Below are 18,389 nucleotides of genomic sequence, written 5' to 3'. Positions count from 1 at the left end.
TTAAACTCCCCCCCCCCCCGCTCCCTCTGGGTATCTATCTGCGGAAAAATAACACCCTCGGGTATCCCCCGGTGGTAAAACTATGCGCGGAATTCAATTGGCAACCCCCCAGCAGTAAAAGGGGTGCCACGGGTAGTAGCAGCGGCGGTGGCAGACTAAGGGTTGTTTTAATGAATTTATAGAGCGACGGCGAATCATCCCCGAGGAAAATTGACACCGGGTTACCGTCGACCCCGAAAATCCCTAACCGATGACTGGTGTGACTCTTCATTGTCCCCACCCTTCGAGAGATTCCCCTAGGGCGCCAGGAGGAGGCTATGAGAGTCACTAGATCTTAGGGGGTTGGTTTGCTCAAGGGTTGGTTAAGGAGACCCGGAAGAGGAGCTTCCTCAGTGGTTTACTTGGCGCTACGCGAAGAGGCTGAGAAATCGGAACTCGAGGAGCACGTTTGTTTCCAGTGAGGATGGCGTGGTTGAATGTGTCACTAGATATTTCGAAATTCGAAAAAAAAAATTACTAGTTTTTTTTGTTTTTTGTACGTCATGTTATACCCACGAGACAGGTACGATATGGGTAGTAAAAAAAGATCCAGGTGTCTCCGGGCACTCAAGATCTAGCCCGGGTACGTCGGTAAGGATGAAAAGACGGAGGAACACGATAGAATAGGACGTCAATAGTTATACAGCCCTATTAACCCAACTAAAATACTATTCGAAACGTCAGGGTACTCATCGCCGTGTTATTACGTACGTACCTGTATCGACGGTGCACGCGTATATACAGGGTGATAGAGAAACAGCGTGGTCGTGGTCGGGAACGGGACGCGCGGCCTTTCGTATCCGCTTTATGCGAGAATAGTAAATCCACATTATTAGCTTTAATGAGCCGAGACGCCCGGAGTTGCCTTGCCTAGAGCTAAACGACGAGGTGTGTGGCGAAAGTCAGTTGCAGGGTGGCCCGCCGGATCTTACGGACTACACGCGGAATAACGTGGATCGATCGACCACCGTGATGTATTTAGCCATGGGTACTGAGCGTCCAGTGCCCGTGGATCCGGTGTCCGGTACCACGGGGATACGTAATTATAAGAATTATTTAACGGGGAGCAGCGATCGTTAAATATTGTCAATGTTAATTAACAGGGTGTACAACGCGGAGTGTAGTATCGGCTGGTTACAATGACCTGGGTGACAGAAATACTCGTGTGTTCTAGAGGATGAGGTTCGGTCGGGATGAGAATGAAAATAAGAGAACCCTGGGGGCCTCTACGGTCTATGATTATATTCTTGAGTTTCGCAAGTTGGTAGCTTCCATGGAAATTATATACCGTGTGGGTATAATAATTATGGTATTTCGTTGGAGTGGAGGGGTTGGATAAGATTTTTTTTATGAAGAAAAATTATTTATTTATACTTGATCGCGTTAGACGAGATTTTGAGGATAGGAGGTTAGGGGTTGAAAAAACAAAGGAATTAAAATTTAGGGCTCCAGCCCTGAATCATTAGGCAGAACGATGCTGTCATTTTGGGTTTTGTGAATTAACCGCTGGGACAGCTGAGGTATAGCGTTACGCCCCTTTGATGTACACGCGACTAGGTTAATTTTCGTTTTATCTTCCCTTACGTATCTTTACGTGATCTTGTACGCCCAACCCAGGTGAGTCTTCGTCGGGATATGTTCATCCGTCCATCTATCCATCGATCCGTTCATGGATCTGTCGGTTCTACGTATAGTCCTCTCGCACCTATCGGGAGAGAATAAAGGAGAGAGAGCGAGCGAGGGTCTCTCTCTCTCTCTCTCTCTCTCTCTCTCATTCTTTTATCCACCAGGAGAAACCAGTCTCTGTACCGATTCGATCACAAGATTTTGCCTCCTGGCCATTTCGGAATTGAATTCGGATCCCTTCCTGGAAGACTGGCAGAAGAACTTCCTTTCGATAGGTGCACGTGCACGCTGGAGTGTAACGGGTTCGATCGCCATCATCGAATCCTTCATGGAAAAGTCAACGCGCCATAGATTTATCATGCTTGCGTGATATATTTTTTTTCAATTTTTTTTCCATGTCAAAATTATCTGGAACCCAATGGAAGGTGTACCTTTTTTAAGGATACTCTGCCGGGAGATGAAATTCGAGAATTAGTTTTGTTTTGAAAAAAATAAATAAATAATGTCCATAGCGTCCCATTCATGTTTTCCGTATATGTAGAGTGTAGATAGCGCGTAGTCATGTAATGATGTTGACACGACCAGATGCTGAGATAGGACGCTCAAACGAGGAGGACCTTTCGGAAGGGTCACGACCTTGCATCTCTCACGTCTCGTGACGGTCGGTCGGCCGGGAGGTACGGGACAGTGGTCGAAGGCATCTCTGAGTTGGAAGAGGCAAAAGAGGATATACAGCATGAAACGACAGAACGACAGTAACAGACAGAAATACCGTGGTTGGAGATCGGACGCAAGGTTGCTAGTGACTTTTTTGCCTGACTGCTGGCTGCCCTCGACTCTGAGCTGTCCCGAGTCAGAGCCCCCTGGAATAGGCCTCAATCACGAGAAACCATTAGAAGCCATCTTTATTATCAGTTATATCGATCCCAGCTGTAGATTCATGGAAGACCAACTTCCAGGAGTTTCATGAGAGCCGTTAGCTACTGTTCGGATAATTCAAAAGTCGTACCAATCGAATCGTCAGTTCCCCGGGATATGAGTTCGATCGGTTTAAAAAAAAAAAAAAAATTATTTTTATTGACAATAAAAAAAAATTTCAATCCTCCACACCCGGTATCTTATCAATCAAAGTCGATTGAGCGATTTCATCCGCGTACCGACAAGTATAGCCTGTCTGGTAGGGCTGACCGAATGAAAGCAATTCGCGACTGACAGTGCAAACAGACTAGCAATCTTCCGAATGATCCCGGTGCTTAAGCAAAGTAATCGTTGTATAGGAACAGACCGCGGGGCCGGCGATTAGGCGAGCGCGAAAGTCAGGATCACCCACGAGCCGGTAGTCGAAGTTTGTTGAGAAAGAGAAAAAGAAAGAAGGGAAAAAAAAGGGGGCAACTAGACACTCAACTTTCCACGGATCCCAGCACAGCAGAAGCCAGGAGGTTCGTGTAAGGAGGCCTACGCGTTCCTTGTTGATATTAGGAGTTCAGGCTCGACGATCGACAGTTCTGTGCACGTTTAATCGATCAACGACGAAAACTTTGATAATGTTACTAGGCACGTTGGCAATGCTGAATAACGTTACTAGTTTCGTGGAGGGAAGCGGAGAGTCATTAGTGTCGAGTCTCCTTCGCATTCCCGAGTCTCGTAATAAAGTGGGCTGCGTACGCAAGTAAGTATACCCAAGTTACTAGCTTCGGTAAGTTTGCGCCGCGGCCGATAGGCGGCTCTGCCTACGCGCTCGACGTTATAGCCAAACGAGAGTTTAGGTTAGGCCAAAGAGATGTATCGTGGAGTCTGTGTACCGAGGAGCATTTAATCAGTGGGTTTCTTTGACCCGGCCTCTGGCTGCCGGCCGCGGCCGTGGAAACGATTCTACGGGGTGTCTCGAAAAGCTACGTAGCGCACGTAACCTCGAGAGACAATTTGCCGGTCCCGCGTAACGTCAACACTCGACGGACGCCGAGGCGCTCGTAAACGGAAAGTGTCCTTGAGTAAAATCGAGGATCTCGAAAATTACGACGGCCGTGACAGTAGCGAATCGCAACGGAGAATCGCCGTGACGGAAGATCAAAAGTGGGTACGCATAAAAATTAATATACCGGGGTATAACGTTAATTGGCGACGATGTAGTTAATTGTGGATGTCGTCAAAAGCTGTGCCGCTCGCTTGCGTGCAATGCCCGCCTACGTGTCGCTCCCTTGTCTCTCTCTCTCTCTCTCTCTCTTCGGGCCCCTTTCACTGTCTACTACTACGGTCGAAGGCATCAGGGCCGTATCACAATGAGTCACACTAAAGGGCGCATTAAACATTAACTCGCTAGTCGGGCTAAGCACCGGCCGGAATTCGCCCGGCTAGATTGAGAGATATTCCGGGTGACGTTTGTGTCGGCGCTCCTCGGACGTACGTATAACGATGCACGCGTCTCTGTGTACCGCTTGGATGCTGTTAGTGGGGGCAGAGATGTTTTTCTGGTGGGGGCAGGGCTCTGCGTGCGGTCCCTTCTTCGATGGACCACCCAAGTAGACTTGGCTTACGCTCTGGCTGTATACCTATATACGTACACTTATAGCCTATAGCTTAGTGCCTACGACGTATGTATATATATATATGATAATTTGTGAGTGTGTGAAACTAGCGTGCGCGCATGCGCAGAATCTCATAGAAATTTCGTTATTCTTACGAACGAAGGTACCATTCAATTTTACATGTTAATTAAACCTTCTTTCTCGCTAACTCTTATCGCAGTTACGGCTCATAACCGATATACGCCGTTTGCGTTTAATAGCCAAAAATTCTTTCGCTAGCCCGGGTCAGGGGGGTCGCTCTTCGCCAAGATTGTAAAATCGATGGTTTTATCACCGGTCGAACGCGTACGAGGTGTTATAAAGTCGGGTGACGTCGGTTCAAATCCCACGGACCCCGTCTTGGACGGAATTCTCTTTTTTTGCCGTGATATATTGATTGATTTATTGGCACGATCGTTGGAAAAAATTTTTTCTTCTTTTTTTTTCTTCTTGTCAATGTGCCATCCCACGGGGAGTACAGGTTGATGTCTTTATATCAATAATTTTTTGTGGATTCCTAAAAAGCGAACGCGAGCCTAATGATTATGCTAGATACTCGCGTGCGTGGATAATGTATTACGGAGAAATTGTGCTGTCGTTTATTATTGCAATTCGTATGCTAATACGCGCGGGGCTGTAATGAATATGAAAATGGATAGTATAGTAATTTGAAAGCACGGGCTATATAAATATTAATACATAGATCTGTACGTGTACATGGATGTGTGTATATATATATATATATATATATAAAACTTAGCTAATGCGTGCGTATATATGTATAATATACATTGACTATGAGCATCTTATATGTATACATAGAATCGTGACTCCAGTTGGCAGTTCGAGCTGTTCGGGTCTTTATGGCTTCATCGTCGAGAGTCGAATCGGCGCCAGGAGAACGAACCGTCATCTCAAAGTTGAATCGTTTCATTAAAACTAGCCGTAATATCGAGAAGCTTTTTCATTCTGACATATCCAATTTACAATTAGCTGACTGTAATGAAGCAATGTCTATAGGACGTGACTGTTGGATGCCAGAGATATAATTATGTAGAACGTCTAGGGAATTTTTCGAGGGTTAAAAATGTTACCAGGGGGGGGGGGGGTAATTTAAGCATAAAAGTCGCATTTTCACGTCAACGATGTCGATCGCGTGAAAACGTATTCTGAAAATTATAAAAAAAAAAAATTTATTATTTCTCAGATCATAGCGCAAGGGAACATATGAGGTCTGTATGGATGATAATGAGTCATTAAATAATTATCACTGCTGGAATGAATAGCCGAGGGTATGTATTATATATATACAGTAGTCGTTTATTACATATATCAAAACGATAAGAAGACCTCCATCGAAGCCAAGAATATATTTAGGTCTTGGTATTCATTATAAAGTTCTGATTAAGCGCGGAGTCGAGCGCATGATTTTATGGATCTAATCTGACGTGGCGGATAATGGGTGTACGAAACTGCGTTCTCTCTTTCTCTCTCTCTCTCTCTCTCTCTCGTTGACCATAAGGCGAGGGCAATTCAAACACTTATCGCCATTTTTCAGGGACTTTCACGCTGCCGTATTCCGGTAACGGGGTTCTGTAATAAAAAAAAAAAAGAAAAGGTCGGAGGATTACGTTGGAGCGAGTGTGTGTGAGTGAGAGAAAGACAGAGAGAGAGAGAGAGAGAGAGAGAGAGAGAGAAGAGAATACTTCTGACGGCAAAGTTCATCAGCTGAATTGGCAAAGGTCTTCCTTCCTTCTTCACTGTCATCCGGCAGTTCCTTTCGAGGAACCGAATGCGTATTTTCGTATTCATCCGATCGTTCCGTTAATATCGCGAAATTAAAAGCCCATAATTTATGAGCCGTTTGAAGTAAACGACGAGCCGGTGCTATCCCTTGAATTATGGCTCCCTTAACTAGACTTGAGTTATGACGAGACGCGACCCGCCGTACGGCTAAACCTTATACTGGCCTCCCTCGTTCCCTCGGAGTCTCGCTGCTGCTGCGCCGGAGAGACTCTTCTTCCTCCTCTTTGAGTCTTCGGCGACGACTACGACGACGACAGTCCTCGACTCCCGCTACCACTCGGTAAGTCGGTACTTGTGTTTTTCTCTCTTTCTTGGGTTATTCTGGTACACGGGACTTCCTCCGGATTAAAATAATCATCGATGCCGTTATTGACGAGCACCTTGGGGTGTTGATAGATTTTTTTTTTTTTTTAATACGTGGGGTAAACGACAAGTGCCCAGAGGCTGGTTGGATGCTCAACGAGAACTTCCGGTCTGGCTGCTATGGGCTTACCGGAAGTTGCTGTAAAATTTTTTTAATTTTCTTAAACTTTTCTAAGAAACGTTTTCCACTGTTTTGGATAGACATTAGATTTTTTGGTAGTTTTCGGTAAAAGACGTAGATCGGGGGTATGGGAGTGGATGGGGCCGGAAAAAAGTGCCACCTGTTACACGGGATATATGTTTTGGTGGTTTTTACGTGTGCGGCTGGCTCGATCGAGCGGATAACTGGGTGTCTTTAGACTAGCCGGGAAATCGGTAGAAATTGAAAAACAAAGGAATTTAGGGAAAACATTCCCATATGTCATCGCCTATCGTCACCACCTGACCCACCACCGGAAACACTACGACTATCCTGTCATCTGGTCTGGTAGTTTTGTCAGAAGTCGGAGAGACGGTGCTAGAAGAAAAAACTATAAGGGAAAAAAAAAAGAAAAAGAAAAAAGGATAAGTAGCAGTGCACGGTACATCAAAAGCCACCCACTATGAATTTCATATATATATATGTATATATATATATATATATTTCACAAATTTGTAAACACCACAGAAATCACGTGGGACGCGATAAATAAATCCAATATCCCACTTTTGGTTTTTTACCTGAATTACAAAAAAAAAATTATTATCGCGCGTAATATCCACATCGTTAGCATCAGTCAGCCTAATGGGAATTCCCCATAGAGAATTCAATTCCATAGAAACCCATAGATGACTCCGTCGATGAATCGGCTACTAGTATCCCGCCTGAACATAGCTACGTATACGCGTTTCTATATCCGTACAGTTAACGTGCACGAGGTTGTTGTCATACATTAAAGTTAATTAAGTGTGTTTAATTAAAGCACCCCTTGCTCCCCTACGCCACTGGCACATATATATATATATATATATATATATATATATATATACACGCACACACTTTCCCTTCGCCATAATCACTTCTATCGCAAAACGCAGTGCTAATGATTCCAGCTTCGTTTCCAGGTATGGCTGGAATTTCTCTTAGCCTGAGGTTGCCTCGCGATTACTTTACCAGTGTAGCCAATGCAACAGTGCTTTTTCGCGATTGCGAGTAATCGATATACAATCGAACAAGTTCGGACTATAATAATTTTAATCGAACCTCGATGCGAGTTCGGTCGATTTTAATTGTAACTTTTATTGATCCTTTTTTCTTTTCCTTCACTTTAAATTTTATGTATTTGCTCGATGACTGTTTAATGATTTTTAGTAACCTAACCGAGCGTACCACCACTAGAAACTTAATGGCAGCCGACCGTAGGAAACGAGAGCGAGGATGTGTAAAAGGCAATTGCCTCTGCGTTTATGGTCCGACGTACTCGGGCAACTCGCATAACTTCAGGCTCCAAGCAGTTTTCTACCAGCGACTGTCAGTCTTTCAGGTGATTCGCGATACATGGACGTCAGCGCGCTCGGAGCCTCCGTAACGGTATTGGCGACACAGTTGGGCCTTATAACATACGTATACAGCGAAGGAGAGGCGGTTGTGAAAATAATGCCGTACACGCAATTCGTTGGAAGGACGTATGAAAGGAGTTTAGAATATTCGTATATATTATTATTAAATAAATTTTTATTAATTAATCAAAGTAATAATAAATTGGGACTCACGACATATACGTATAAAGAGGCGAAGGAAAGTCGGCTAAGAAAATATCGTACGCGCATTTCGTTGGAAGGACGTATGAAAGGAGTTTAGAATATTCGTATATATTATTATTAAATAAATTTTTATTAATTAATCAAAGTAATAATAAATTGGGACTCACGACATATACGTATAAAGAGGCGAAGGAAAGTCGGCTAAGAAAATATCGTACGCGCATTTCGTTGGAAGGACGTATGAAAGGAGTTTAGAATATTCGTATATATTATTATTAAATAAATTTTTATTAATTAATCAAAGTAATAATAAATTGGGACTCACGACATATACGTATAAAGAGGCGAAGGAAAGTCGGCTAAGAAAATATCGTACGCGCATTTCGTTGGAAGGACGTATGAAAGGAGTTTAGAATATTCGTATATATTATTATTAAATAAATTAATGTTTATTAATTAATCAAAATAATAATAAATTGGGCCTCGGAAAATATGTGCGAAGAGGCGAGGGAAATTCGGTTAGGAAAAAAATTCGTCGTAAGGACACATGAAAGGAGCTCAAAATATCTGTCTAGACATTGTTGATATATATATCTGTATACCTAGATGTTGAATTAATTTTTTATTAATTAATCAAAATATCAATACGACCAGCAACACGCCGAAAGGCCGTTTGACAATTAATGATAACGATTGGACGTGGTATTTAGAGAAAGTCATTTACGCTGGAAATCATCCAGTTAATGACGTAGCGAGTCGTTGATCTCGTCCGCGCTCCTTCGCAATTCGCTACGGAATAGAGGAGGGCGTCGCGACGCCCGCGCTTCCCCGCGTCGACTGGTGAAATTCAATTTGTGTCATTAATAATAGCGACGGGATTATATACGAGAGTCAGGTTAGGTTAGTCTCGCGGGTTTACGAACTATGACAAAGTTTCGTTCCGCCACGATGACGACTAATCAAGTTTTCATACGGACGATAAGAATTAAACGGGGCTTATCAACGGGACGTCTGAAATTGTCATTTACGATAATCATCAGTCATCCAATACACTGTGTGTACTTAGTGCGCGTGAAAAATTGTTTTTACCAAATTATCGATATACCCGTATACATTTACATAGGGCAATACTATGGGGACATAAAATGTGACCGTGAAAAAAAAAAGTATATATATGTATATATAAACACAGAGTTAATCGCATAGTTACTTTTAATAGTGAAAATAACCATAGAGCTAAATCGGTCCCCGAAGTGCAGTACCTTGTACCACTCACGCATACAGTACGCAGCACGCACGTATGGTTTAGCCAGGTTCTAAAAACTGCCCAGATCTAAGAATAAAGGGGAAAAACAAAAAAAAAAGATAACCACATAATACCCAAGTCGGCTGCCGTTCCATTAGTAAGTAGCCAGTTACGTATAATACGTGTAATTAGCATTAATAAGACTAACTACTAACCATTATCCATACTAGTATCCCCGAAGATACTCACCAGTACCACAGTACGTGTACACGTGTACGGAAGCCCCAAAAAAAAAAGTCCCTATGAATATCGCGCCCGACCGATGTGCCGGGATCTCGTGAAGCAGCAATCTAGAGTAACGAGATAAATTTGTAGGTTAAAAGGAAAATAAATAAATAAATAGTCCCTCGAACTAATATCGCAAGGCCCCAAAAACAGTCCCAATCCACTAGCTGCTGGCCGTTTCTGGTGGTATAGTTTTCGGGTAGTCAGAGGTCCCTCCTCTCTAATGTATGCCAGTGGGGCTAGCACGGTGGTCTCTGGTCTCGGTGTGGGTGGTCCCACCATCCTCACGGCAGGCGCTCCTATATGCTTCCAAGTCGAAACGATACATATATACATGCATGGACCATATATGCCCCATAAGCACCATAAGCCAAGTACCGAGGGTCCCCATGGTTTCCCGTCATGAACTCATGTCCCATATCCCACCATGCACCGCGCCGAGTCCCTTTGGGACCCTTTTAACGTGTACCGACGTACACGCTGCCGGCACGGGCTGAGGTTGGGAGAGCGAGAGAGATAGAATATTATAAGCGTATGGAGTATCAAGATAATACATACGTTCACTTCGTGCTTACTTATTCACTTACCGGCTTCGTAGAGTGTACTCGTACAGGGCTTACATACTGCCGATATACCCTATGGTACATACCTACTTACTACCTACCGTATGCGCGTGCTTCTCCTTCCTCTTCTCCCGCGTGACCATGTCTGTTACCAGTCCTTGTTGTATCGCTCAATTGACCGGCCTAAAACCGGTCGACGTCCAATCGACGTGCCACGTTTGACATTGTTGTTGCACCGGGGCGTTTGGCCAATTTGCTACGGACACTTTTATTCTTCACTTTATACACGTGCCTCCCTTCTACGGGCATATATGCAGCGCGGACGTTGGCCAAGGGTATTTATGCACATTGGGAAATCATTTCTGTACCCGAAAGGCGCTTTCGGGTCTTCGGCTGGGAGTTGCTCGGTGGGGCCTTGTTGGCTGTTTATTAATATGCTTGAGGACAAATTAATTGATTGTGCTACTTAATTATGGCTGTATATGTATATATGGTTGATGGGTATATATGGAGAGAAGGGAGAGAGGCTTTCACGAAGGCCTGTCCGGATCCTCTATTAAAATGTCGACTTCTTTATTAAGGTTGGTCATCCTGGTAGGCATTTACATGATCTTTGTACGCTTAGGGATCTTTTTTTTTATAGTCCGTACTCCGTATGCGTATGCTTGGCTTTATTAAGGTTCGTGGGGTTTTATTATTAGTTGGGCTTGTCCTTTGATGGTACTTGTCTTTGTTTTTTTTTTTGGATTCGTATTTTCAGCTCGGTCTTATTCTTGGGTTTTAAAAAAAATTTATTGGCTGTACTTGTTTTACTTTTTTTTTTTTTTTTTTTTTTTTTTTTTTTTTTTTTTTTTTTTTTTTTTTTTTTTTTTTTTTTTTTTTTTTTTTTTTTTTCCCGGGTACAGAGATACGTCCCCGAATGGACCACGCGAGGCTGCGCTCTCTCGGGTAGGACTCTAATTAATATAACGATTTAATTAATGGCAGTGCCGCGGGATAAAAACCGTCGAGAGATCCTGGTCAGCTTCGGGCAGTTTACCGAAAGACTTCTCCAGCCTCCTGTAAACACGGTATTTATTACGTGCGTTTATACGGATGTGTGCATGCACGTGGTTCTCTGTGTATAGTCTGGCAGATGTCTGGTAATGAAGACGTTTCTCTAGGTTAGGGGAGGTTTGACGTTTTTATGGGTCAGGGTCAGCTTCCTTTTTTTCTTTCTCTCTTTTCTTTTTCTCCTCTTGGATCCTTGTCTTTGTTTTCTATGCTTCCTTTTTTGTATACCCTCCGCAGTCACCCATCTTCCAGTTCCTATGGGGATCCTAGGATCGATCATGCTGTCTTCGTCTCTCTCACGTGTCTTACGGTAAGGACCTCTTCCTCGAGAGGCTGGGACTCCATCGACTTTCTACCTGGTGGACGGAGCCCTGTTAACGGCTCTACATAATCTTACCAATTTTGTAATAGGACACACTCATTTCTTTGACAAGGTCAATCAACGATTTTTTATTTTCCTTTTTTATGGATTTTTCAAATCAGTCTATTTCAACGAGAATATTAGGACCGTGCTTGGGTCATATGTCATTTCGTACAGTCGGATTAAGAAATTCTTGTGGACGTCGTTATCGATGAAACGTGTGATTATTTTTTGCAAAAAAAAAATGTGACTGAATTACGTTTGCAAAAGATATGGGGATCGTTGGGAATAATAAATATAAATTTAACGCAAATCCAGCGGCAAATCAAATTTGCGAGGCGGTTAGCGTCCGGTAGCTGCTTTATGCAGATTGCATTCCGCCAGGTTGGCCAATACCATAGGGACTGGTATGGGGTTGCCGTCTTAATTCATCCCCCTCTCTGGAACGACGTGTCAAAAGGTGTAGGTTTTGTAAAAAAATGGTGAAAAAAAAATATTCGGCCGAAAAATTTATCTCCTTCCAGTCACCCCTACAGCTGACCCGTCGCATCTCTCATGTCTCCCGGGACACCGTTTGCTTTTTTACACGCTCGGGGTACAATTTCCTTTTCAGGATCATCCTGAGTGGGTGTTACCTCAATCTATGAGGGGTCTCGAGTGTCAGGTGATATTCGACGGTCATTCTGGTCCCCAATAACCAGTTCATTCGTTCCTGGGTTATTCTAACTCAGGATCCAAGAGGATCCAAGAGGATCCTGAGTACTGACGTTGAGTGTCGTGCAAAATCCTGGCGAATTTCTTTGACTCTCCCAGGAACCGAGGAACGTGTCCTAAGCGAATTCCACGCGTTCCCCTAGGGGGTCTTTTCTAATCCGGGACCGTCACTCACCTTCTGGATTGTATACCACACGGGGAAAGATTATATAGGGACTTTTCACGTTGATTTGGTAGTCCTGCCATCTACTTTGGTTACACCGCGATCCTTACGGATTATCATTTATTTTCATAGCGGCGTCGATATATACCACCTATATGGCTGGATTTACATGAGGCGACACCCGAAATTTGATCCTCTCGGGTTACCACGCCTGGGCAAACAATAACGCGGAGCGAAGGAGAGCCTAGGGAAATGTATATATATGTATCCAGGCAATTTTTATGTCTTCATTTCACATAGTTATGTCGTTGCGCGACGTCCAATGGATACTTATGGAGAATGCGGGTAATAATTTTACGAAAATTATGCTTTGACGAATTTTCGAAAAACGTACGATTTATTTTGACCTATTATATACTCGGTTTCACTGCTTGAAAATTGTATGTTTGACCGGCGTGTATATGTCAAATGTCACTGTGTCACTTACTGTCAAACTGTAACACGTGGCCGACGGGACTCGTTAACGATAACATAGGGTTGATTTACAGTACTGAGATCGTGAATGAATTTCAGAAGGGGGTTCGGGCAATGGATCGGCTGACGCGAAATTAAGCGATTTCCTGACCGCGGCAGCCGTACGTTCCCCAAGGCGGCCTTTAATTAAGCGAAGCTACGAATATCGAGATCCGACTCCGATAACGTTGCGGCACATGGAAACACGCCCTAAAACGGATATCGGTGAACGGAAGCCATGGATCCTTCATGCCGGTACCGGACGGCTCGTATATGAATCAAAATGATTAAAAATGCCTAAAGGCCAATTTACATGGAAAATCCATACCGCGTATGGAGAAATTAAAAAAAAATGTTTTCTATGAAATTATTTATCTTCTTCAAGGCATGACGCTGAAAAATTAATTTTTTCGATCAATTCATCTGTCGCAATACAATTATATCCCACAGTGGCTTCACTGTCGCTCGCGTCGTTGCTTCGTCGATATTATAGAAGGACTGCCATTAAGGCTGTATCGCGAAGTAAAATACATAAGGAGCCCAAAGTAATTCGGCATTAATGTCACGGTGGTCCACGAAGCAACGAAACAATGAATTTACTTCATAAATCTCTATTTAACTCGACCCCCAATTAAACTTAATCTCAAGACCACCGAGTGGAATCATTTCGCTTAGATATTTTTGTATGGTGACGCGACATCTGAGAGAGACCTGTTACCCATATATATATACACATAAAAAAAAAAGTATTCATAGGAACTATATTCATGAGAACTGAAACAATAATAAATAACCCAATTATAAATGATGTAGAAGTCAAGGTAAAGGATGAACATTGCGTTACAATTTTCGTATAATCTTTCGCATCCGTATACTTAATATGCATCTGATTAAAAAGCGAAAAACAAAAAAATGATAATATTACTTGGGTCATAAGAAATTTTTTTTACACATATAAAATTCTAGCCTCAGGGACAATCTGTAATTAATAGCTTAATTTTCACCAGGAAGCCATTACTTATCCTCACGAACGACCAAGACACTGGCCCGTTCCCAGGAACAGTTAGGTTTAGAATTTTCGAAAAAGATAAAAATATTAACTCGTATGACTGCATAGGATCACGCGTGTGCGTATACATGCATGTCTATCATAATTGCTATAATTTCAAATTCAATATACACCAGCCATCTTCTCCTTGCGCTGGACCACTTAGCGCGCAGTTTCCTCGAAGATCATGCACCAGGTCGTTCCTCGTCCTATCAATCTTTCGTCAAGGTGCTTCCGAGAAGTGTGATGCTGCGCATCTCGTATAACCACGTGATTCGGCACAATGCCCGGACGCGGCGCGGTGTCGCGTATTTTGGTCCAGCCAAGAAATTAAGATGTATCGCCGAATCTGGTGCGGGTAATTTGCATGTCTTGCAACGCCTACACAGTTTTGCCGGCCGAGAAAGAAGAGCCCACCCGTGTTGCCGGCAACACACCCAGCGTCGAGACGTCTTCTGGGAGGCTGCGGAGACAGAGCCAATAACAATGGAGATAAATAAAAATGAAAAAAAAAAGTAAAAAAAATGAAAAGAAGTTAAAGTGAAAAATATTTTTTTAATCTTACTCAGCATCGTCCCCAGCATCCAAGATCTGGACCAAAAATCTTTGATCGACAACGTTTTACGCGCTGTTCGTGACGCTATACTTTCTTTCTCGAGCGTGTTTTTCTTTTTGACGCTGCGTGACGGACTTAATATCGGACCAATTCAGAAGATCATGGACCACCAACTTTGTTGTCGTGACTGTACCGAACTGCTGAAACGAAATAAGTGAAATTAGGTAATAAGTAAGATGACACGTGACGATTTCGAGGAAATAAAGTCACACGGATCGAATCCAGAGTAATTGACTGATTTAATCATGACTCTCGTACTAAGGGTGGATTTTATTTAGTGAATGGCACATTGCCACGTATCCATATGGAACCACCCTTGTACGATTTAGACCCCCCCCCTCTTCCTCCTCCTCCATACGTTACATTAACACATTAGATTTTGCTCGCGTGCCAGAGTTACGTAAGGAGTAAGTAAGGGGCGGCCACCCTCCAAGGGACATTACCCAATCCACACAGAGAGAGGGACTAAGGGTGGTTTTGAATTTTCTCGGGTCCAACTGTCGCCCTTAAATAATTCATAGTCGTACATTCGTTCAAGATCGTTGTATCGAGTGAAGTTGAAATTTACATGACCAACTTCATTCGATACAATATTTACGTGTAATACCCCTGGGCACGCTGTATATCTATATACATCGTTACGAGTGACGTCACGTGAGATAATTCAAGATGTCTTCCACCATCGCAAGGAATATATATTCTAAGTAAGTCAAACGTTGGCTACGATTGATTTTCTACCAAGAATATTATTCCGCTCGTAACTTATGCGCGGCTCGCTTCAGACGGTACGGCGGTGCGCATGCGCAGTCGCCGCCGAAAACTTAACGTCGGACGCGCCGTCGCGTGGCAACGCGCTCAGGATCTTACGACAGCTGTCATATCTTTATTGAGAAGTTGAGCACCGCTTTGGCCACACACACACTACTCGGTGGCTCCAATTAAGCGGGCAACATTAATTTCAACCACCCAAGTCCCGACCCCGCGGTTATCTTCTCTTCTATTCTCCCGCTCGTTCGCTCTCTCTCTCTCTCTCTCCCTCCATCGCCATCTTACTTCGGTCTGTCTCTTCCACCTCGTTCCACACAGACTTTCCCGTTCCTTGCGAGCCGCGTTCTTCGAACTCGAAGTAACTCCACCTCGGCTTAGGACTTTCGAGTCTCATCGTCGCACATGCGGCTAGAATACGAAGCGCCGAATTGTATTATAAATAAAGGAGGAGAAACGAGTGTCTCGCGCGGCTACGAGAATCACGAGACTCCGTGGCACTGACGTAACTTGACGGACTCTGGAGAATCCTTGAAAGCAGATAATCAGATCTAGATCACAGTCGGACAGTAAGTCCTCGAGTGATCGAAGGTATGGTATGAAAATGACCGAGTATTTTTTTTTTTTGGTAAATTCTTTAATATTTTTTTTTTTTTTTTATAATTTCAATCCTTTCCCTTAGTTGGGATTTTATTACTCGGACTGTCCCACGATTATATTTTACTTGAGCTATTTAACGGGGACTCGTTCATAAGCTAAGTTACTTATGGCAATTTTGCTCGAGGGGTGAGAAACGTGACTAATCATTCGTAATTTGGCGGGAATTTTTGAATGACTGTGCTGAAACGCAAAGTGGTTACCTCGAGTGTACTTTTTTCATTTTATCCTATCCCATTAGACGGTACAACGGTAATGGATGGGTCGATTGGTACCCCTGATTTATATTATTACGTATTTATGAGAATAATAAAAAAAAATTCGTAACGATTTTACAATCGATGAAAATGGCGATTTACAATTTACTATAGATATCTTCTATTTTTTTTTTTTTTTTTTTTTAATCCCACGCGAACGCTTTATGGCTCAAATTACAATCTCAGTCCCAGCCACTCCGTAGCGATTAGGATGTGTTTAACGAGATGAAAAGGGAGGCCTTAGCTAACGATCGCGTTAATTATTACACACTCGGGGCGATCGACGGATCGCTCGATCATATGGATCATTTTCAATAAAGATCGTGGGAACTATAAGCGATCCAATACCACGTGTCTATCGGGTTACATAATAAAATTCAACTTATTGTAACTTAATTAATAAGCACCGTATTAATTAAAATTCGATCGACGATCGGCATGTCGATCGGTAATATTTTAATCGACAGAAATTACGTTGACTGTAATTACCGATTTAATAGAAATAATAGTAATGACGTCGTGTCAATTAATACTATTTAATTATCGCCCCTCATTACCCCCCTTTATAATTTTTCCATTAACATACAGAATGTCCACTTAATTACGCTTTTCCAATTAATTAATTAATTCGCCCACAGTTTATCCTCCGTCAAGCGAATCGCCTCCGTAATCGATAATCGATTATAAGCGAGATTCGAACTCTTCGAGGAATCGAAGCTTTGTAACGAAATCGATTGAATAAACCATCCAGTTAGGTTAGGTTCTCTCTTGTCCCCGATGATCAAGTCCTGCTGGCTGGCTGCACTCGTTCGCTTTCATCCTACAGGCAAACTGGCTTCGAGCTGAACTCGCTGAATTTCCAATGTATTCGAATTTTTGCTTCTCGCGTCTCGGAACGATGCCCAACTCCATAAGGGCTGACTTGGCTTTTTTTTTCTTTCCGCCACTGGAGAACGTAATTAGCAAGGATACTTGTCTCGAAACTCTCTTAAACGGCATCAAGGCTGATACGCATTTGATCGTGGTACATACTAAGCGGCAATGTATGTGAGAGAGAGAGAGAGAGAGAGAGAGAGAGAGAGAGAGGAATAGAGGACCGGAAAAGAAAAAGAATAATAAGAAGCCAGTGCTCCTTTTATATAAGAACTGGATTATTATGGGACTCAGTCGGGCCAATAAAGCCATTAGTCCCAAAATTCCTCATTTTCTCCTCTCTTTGTGTTTCTTGTGTTACCACGCGTGGCGTAACCAACCGTGCAGTTGGTAGTACTGTGAGAGACATGCGTGTAACTTGCTGGATACTTTATTATATATGTATACAGAATTCTTTTCTTTTTTTTTTCATTTCTTTTAAAATTATATACAATTACGCTTGTCGATGTTGATTTAATTGTCATAATGATCTCCTGGATATGATTTTAATCCTTGTCTGTTTTTCTTTTTGTTCTCAGGACGAAGTAAGTAACAGTCATCAGGTACAGGAACGATACTGAATACGAGAAACTAGAGAGCAAAAATGGCATCCATCAACGTGAGAGTTTAACGATCCAAAAATTAAATCTTAATTAATCTTAATTTTATATTATTAATAATTTCATTTCATTTAAATTTATTTATTTATTTATTATACACTGTAAAATTATATACATCTTTCTCCGTTGCACACTTTCTCGGAGAATCTTTCAATGCCATCGATTCATACCACTATCTTAATTACGATTAATACTTATCACTGGCGTTTAATCGGTCGGAAATTGTATTAACTTAGCATGACGTCACTTTGAAAAATCTTGTATACCTAATCGGAATGGAATCAAAGCCCAAGGTGGTAATCCTTTGTGAGTCTATCGGAAGGTCTGTTTGTACATCTGTATATCTATAGGTCTGTATAAATACTCAAAGAAGAAAAGTTAAGGACGTCCAACAGTGTCGACAGTCTTTAGCCTCGTTTATCCATGGAATGGTTACGCTCATAAGTCAGATAGAGTAAAAGCAGCAACTAACAGT

General features: G+C 42.6%; 1 protein-coding gene across 3 annotated transcripts in view; it reads left to right on the top strand.

Moving 5' to 3' along the window:
- Positions 1-18,389, top strand: part of LOC107275158 (segmentation polarity homeobox protein engrailed) — a 29,377-nt gene that overhangs the window by 8,347 nt on the left and 2,641 nt on the right. For 2 of the 3 annotated variants that reach the window (XM_015755004.2, XM_015755005.2), the window contains exon 2: positions 17,834-17,839. The exons of the other annotated variant lie outside the window; for it this stretch is intronic. In XM_015755004.2, coding sequence (XP_015610490.1) covers positions 17,834-17,839 — 6 coding nt within the window. The remainder of the gene's footprint in view (positions 1-17,833; positions 17,840-18,389) is intronic. 3 annotated transcript variants of the gene reach the window in all.

The sequence above is a fragment of the Cephus cinctus genome, unplaced genomic scaffold, assembly GCF_000341935.2.
Source record: "Cephus cinctus unplaced genomic scaffold, Ccin1 Ccin1_scaffold0123, whole genome shotgun sequence".
NCBI classification, from domain to species: domain Eukaryota; kingdom Metazoa; phylum Arthropoda; class Insecta; order Hymenoptera; family Cephidae; genus Cephus; species Cephus cinctus.
Note: the sequence above shows the minus strand (reverse complement) of the source record. Positions and strands in the feature narration are given on the sequence as shown.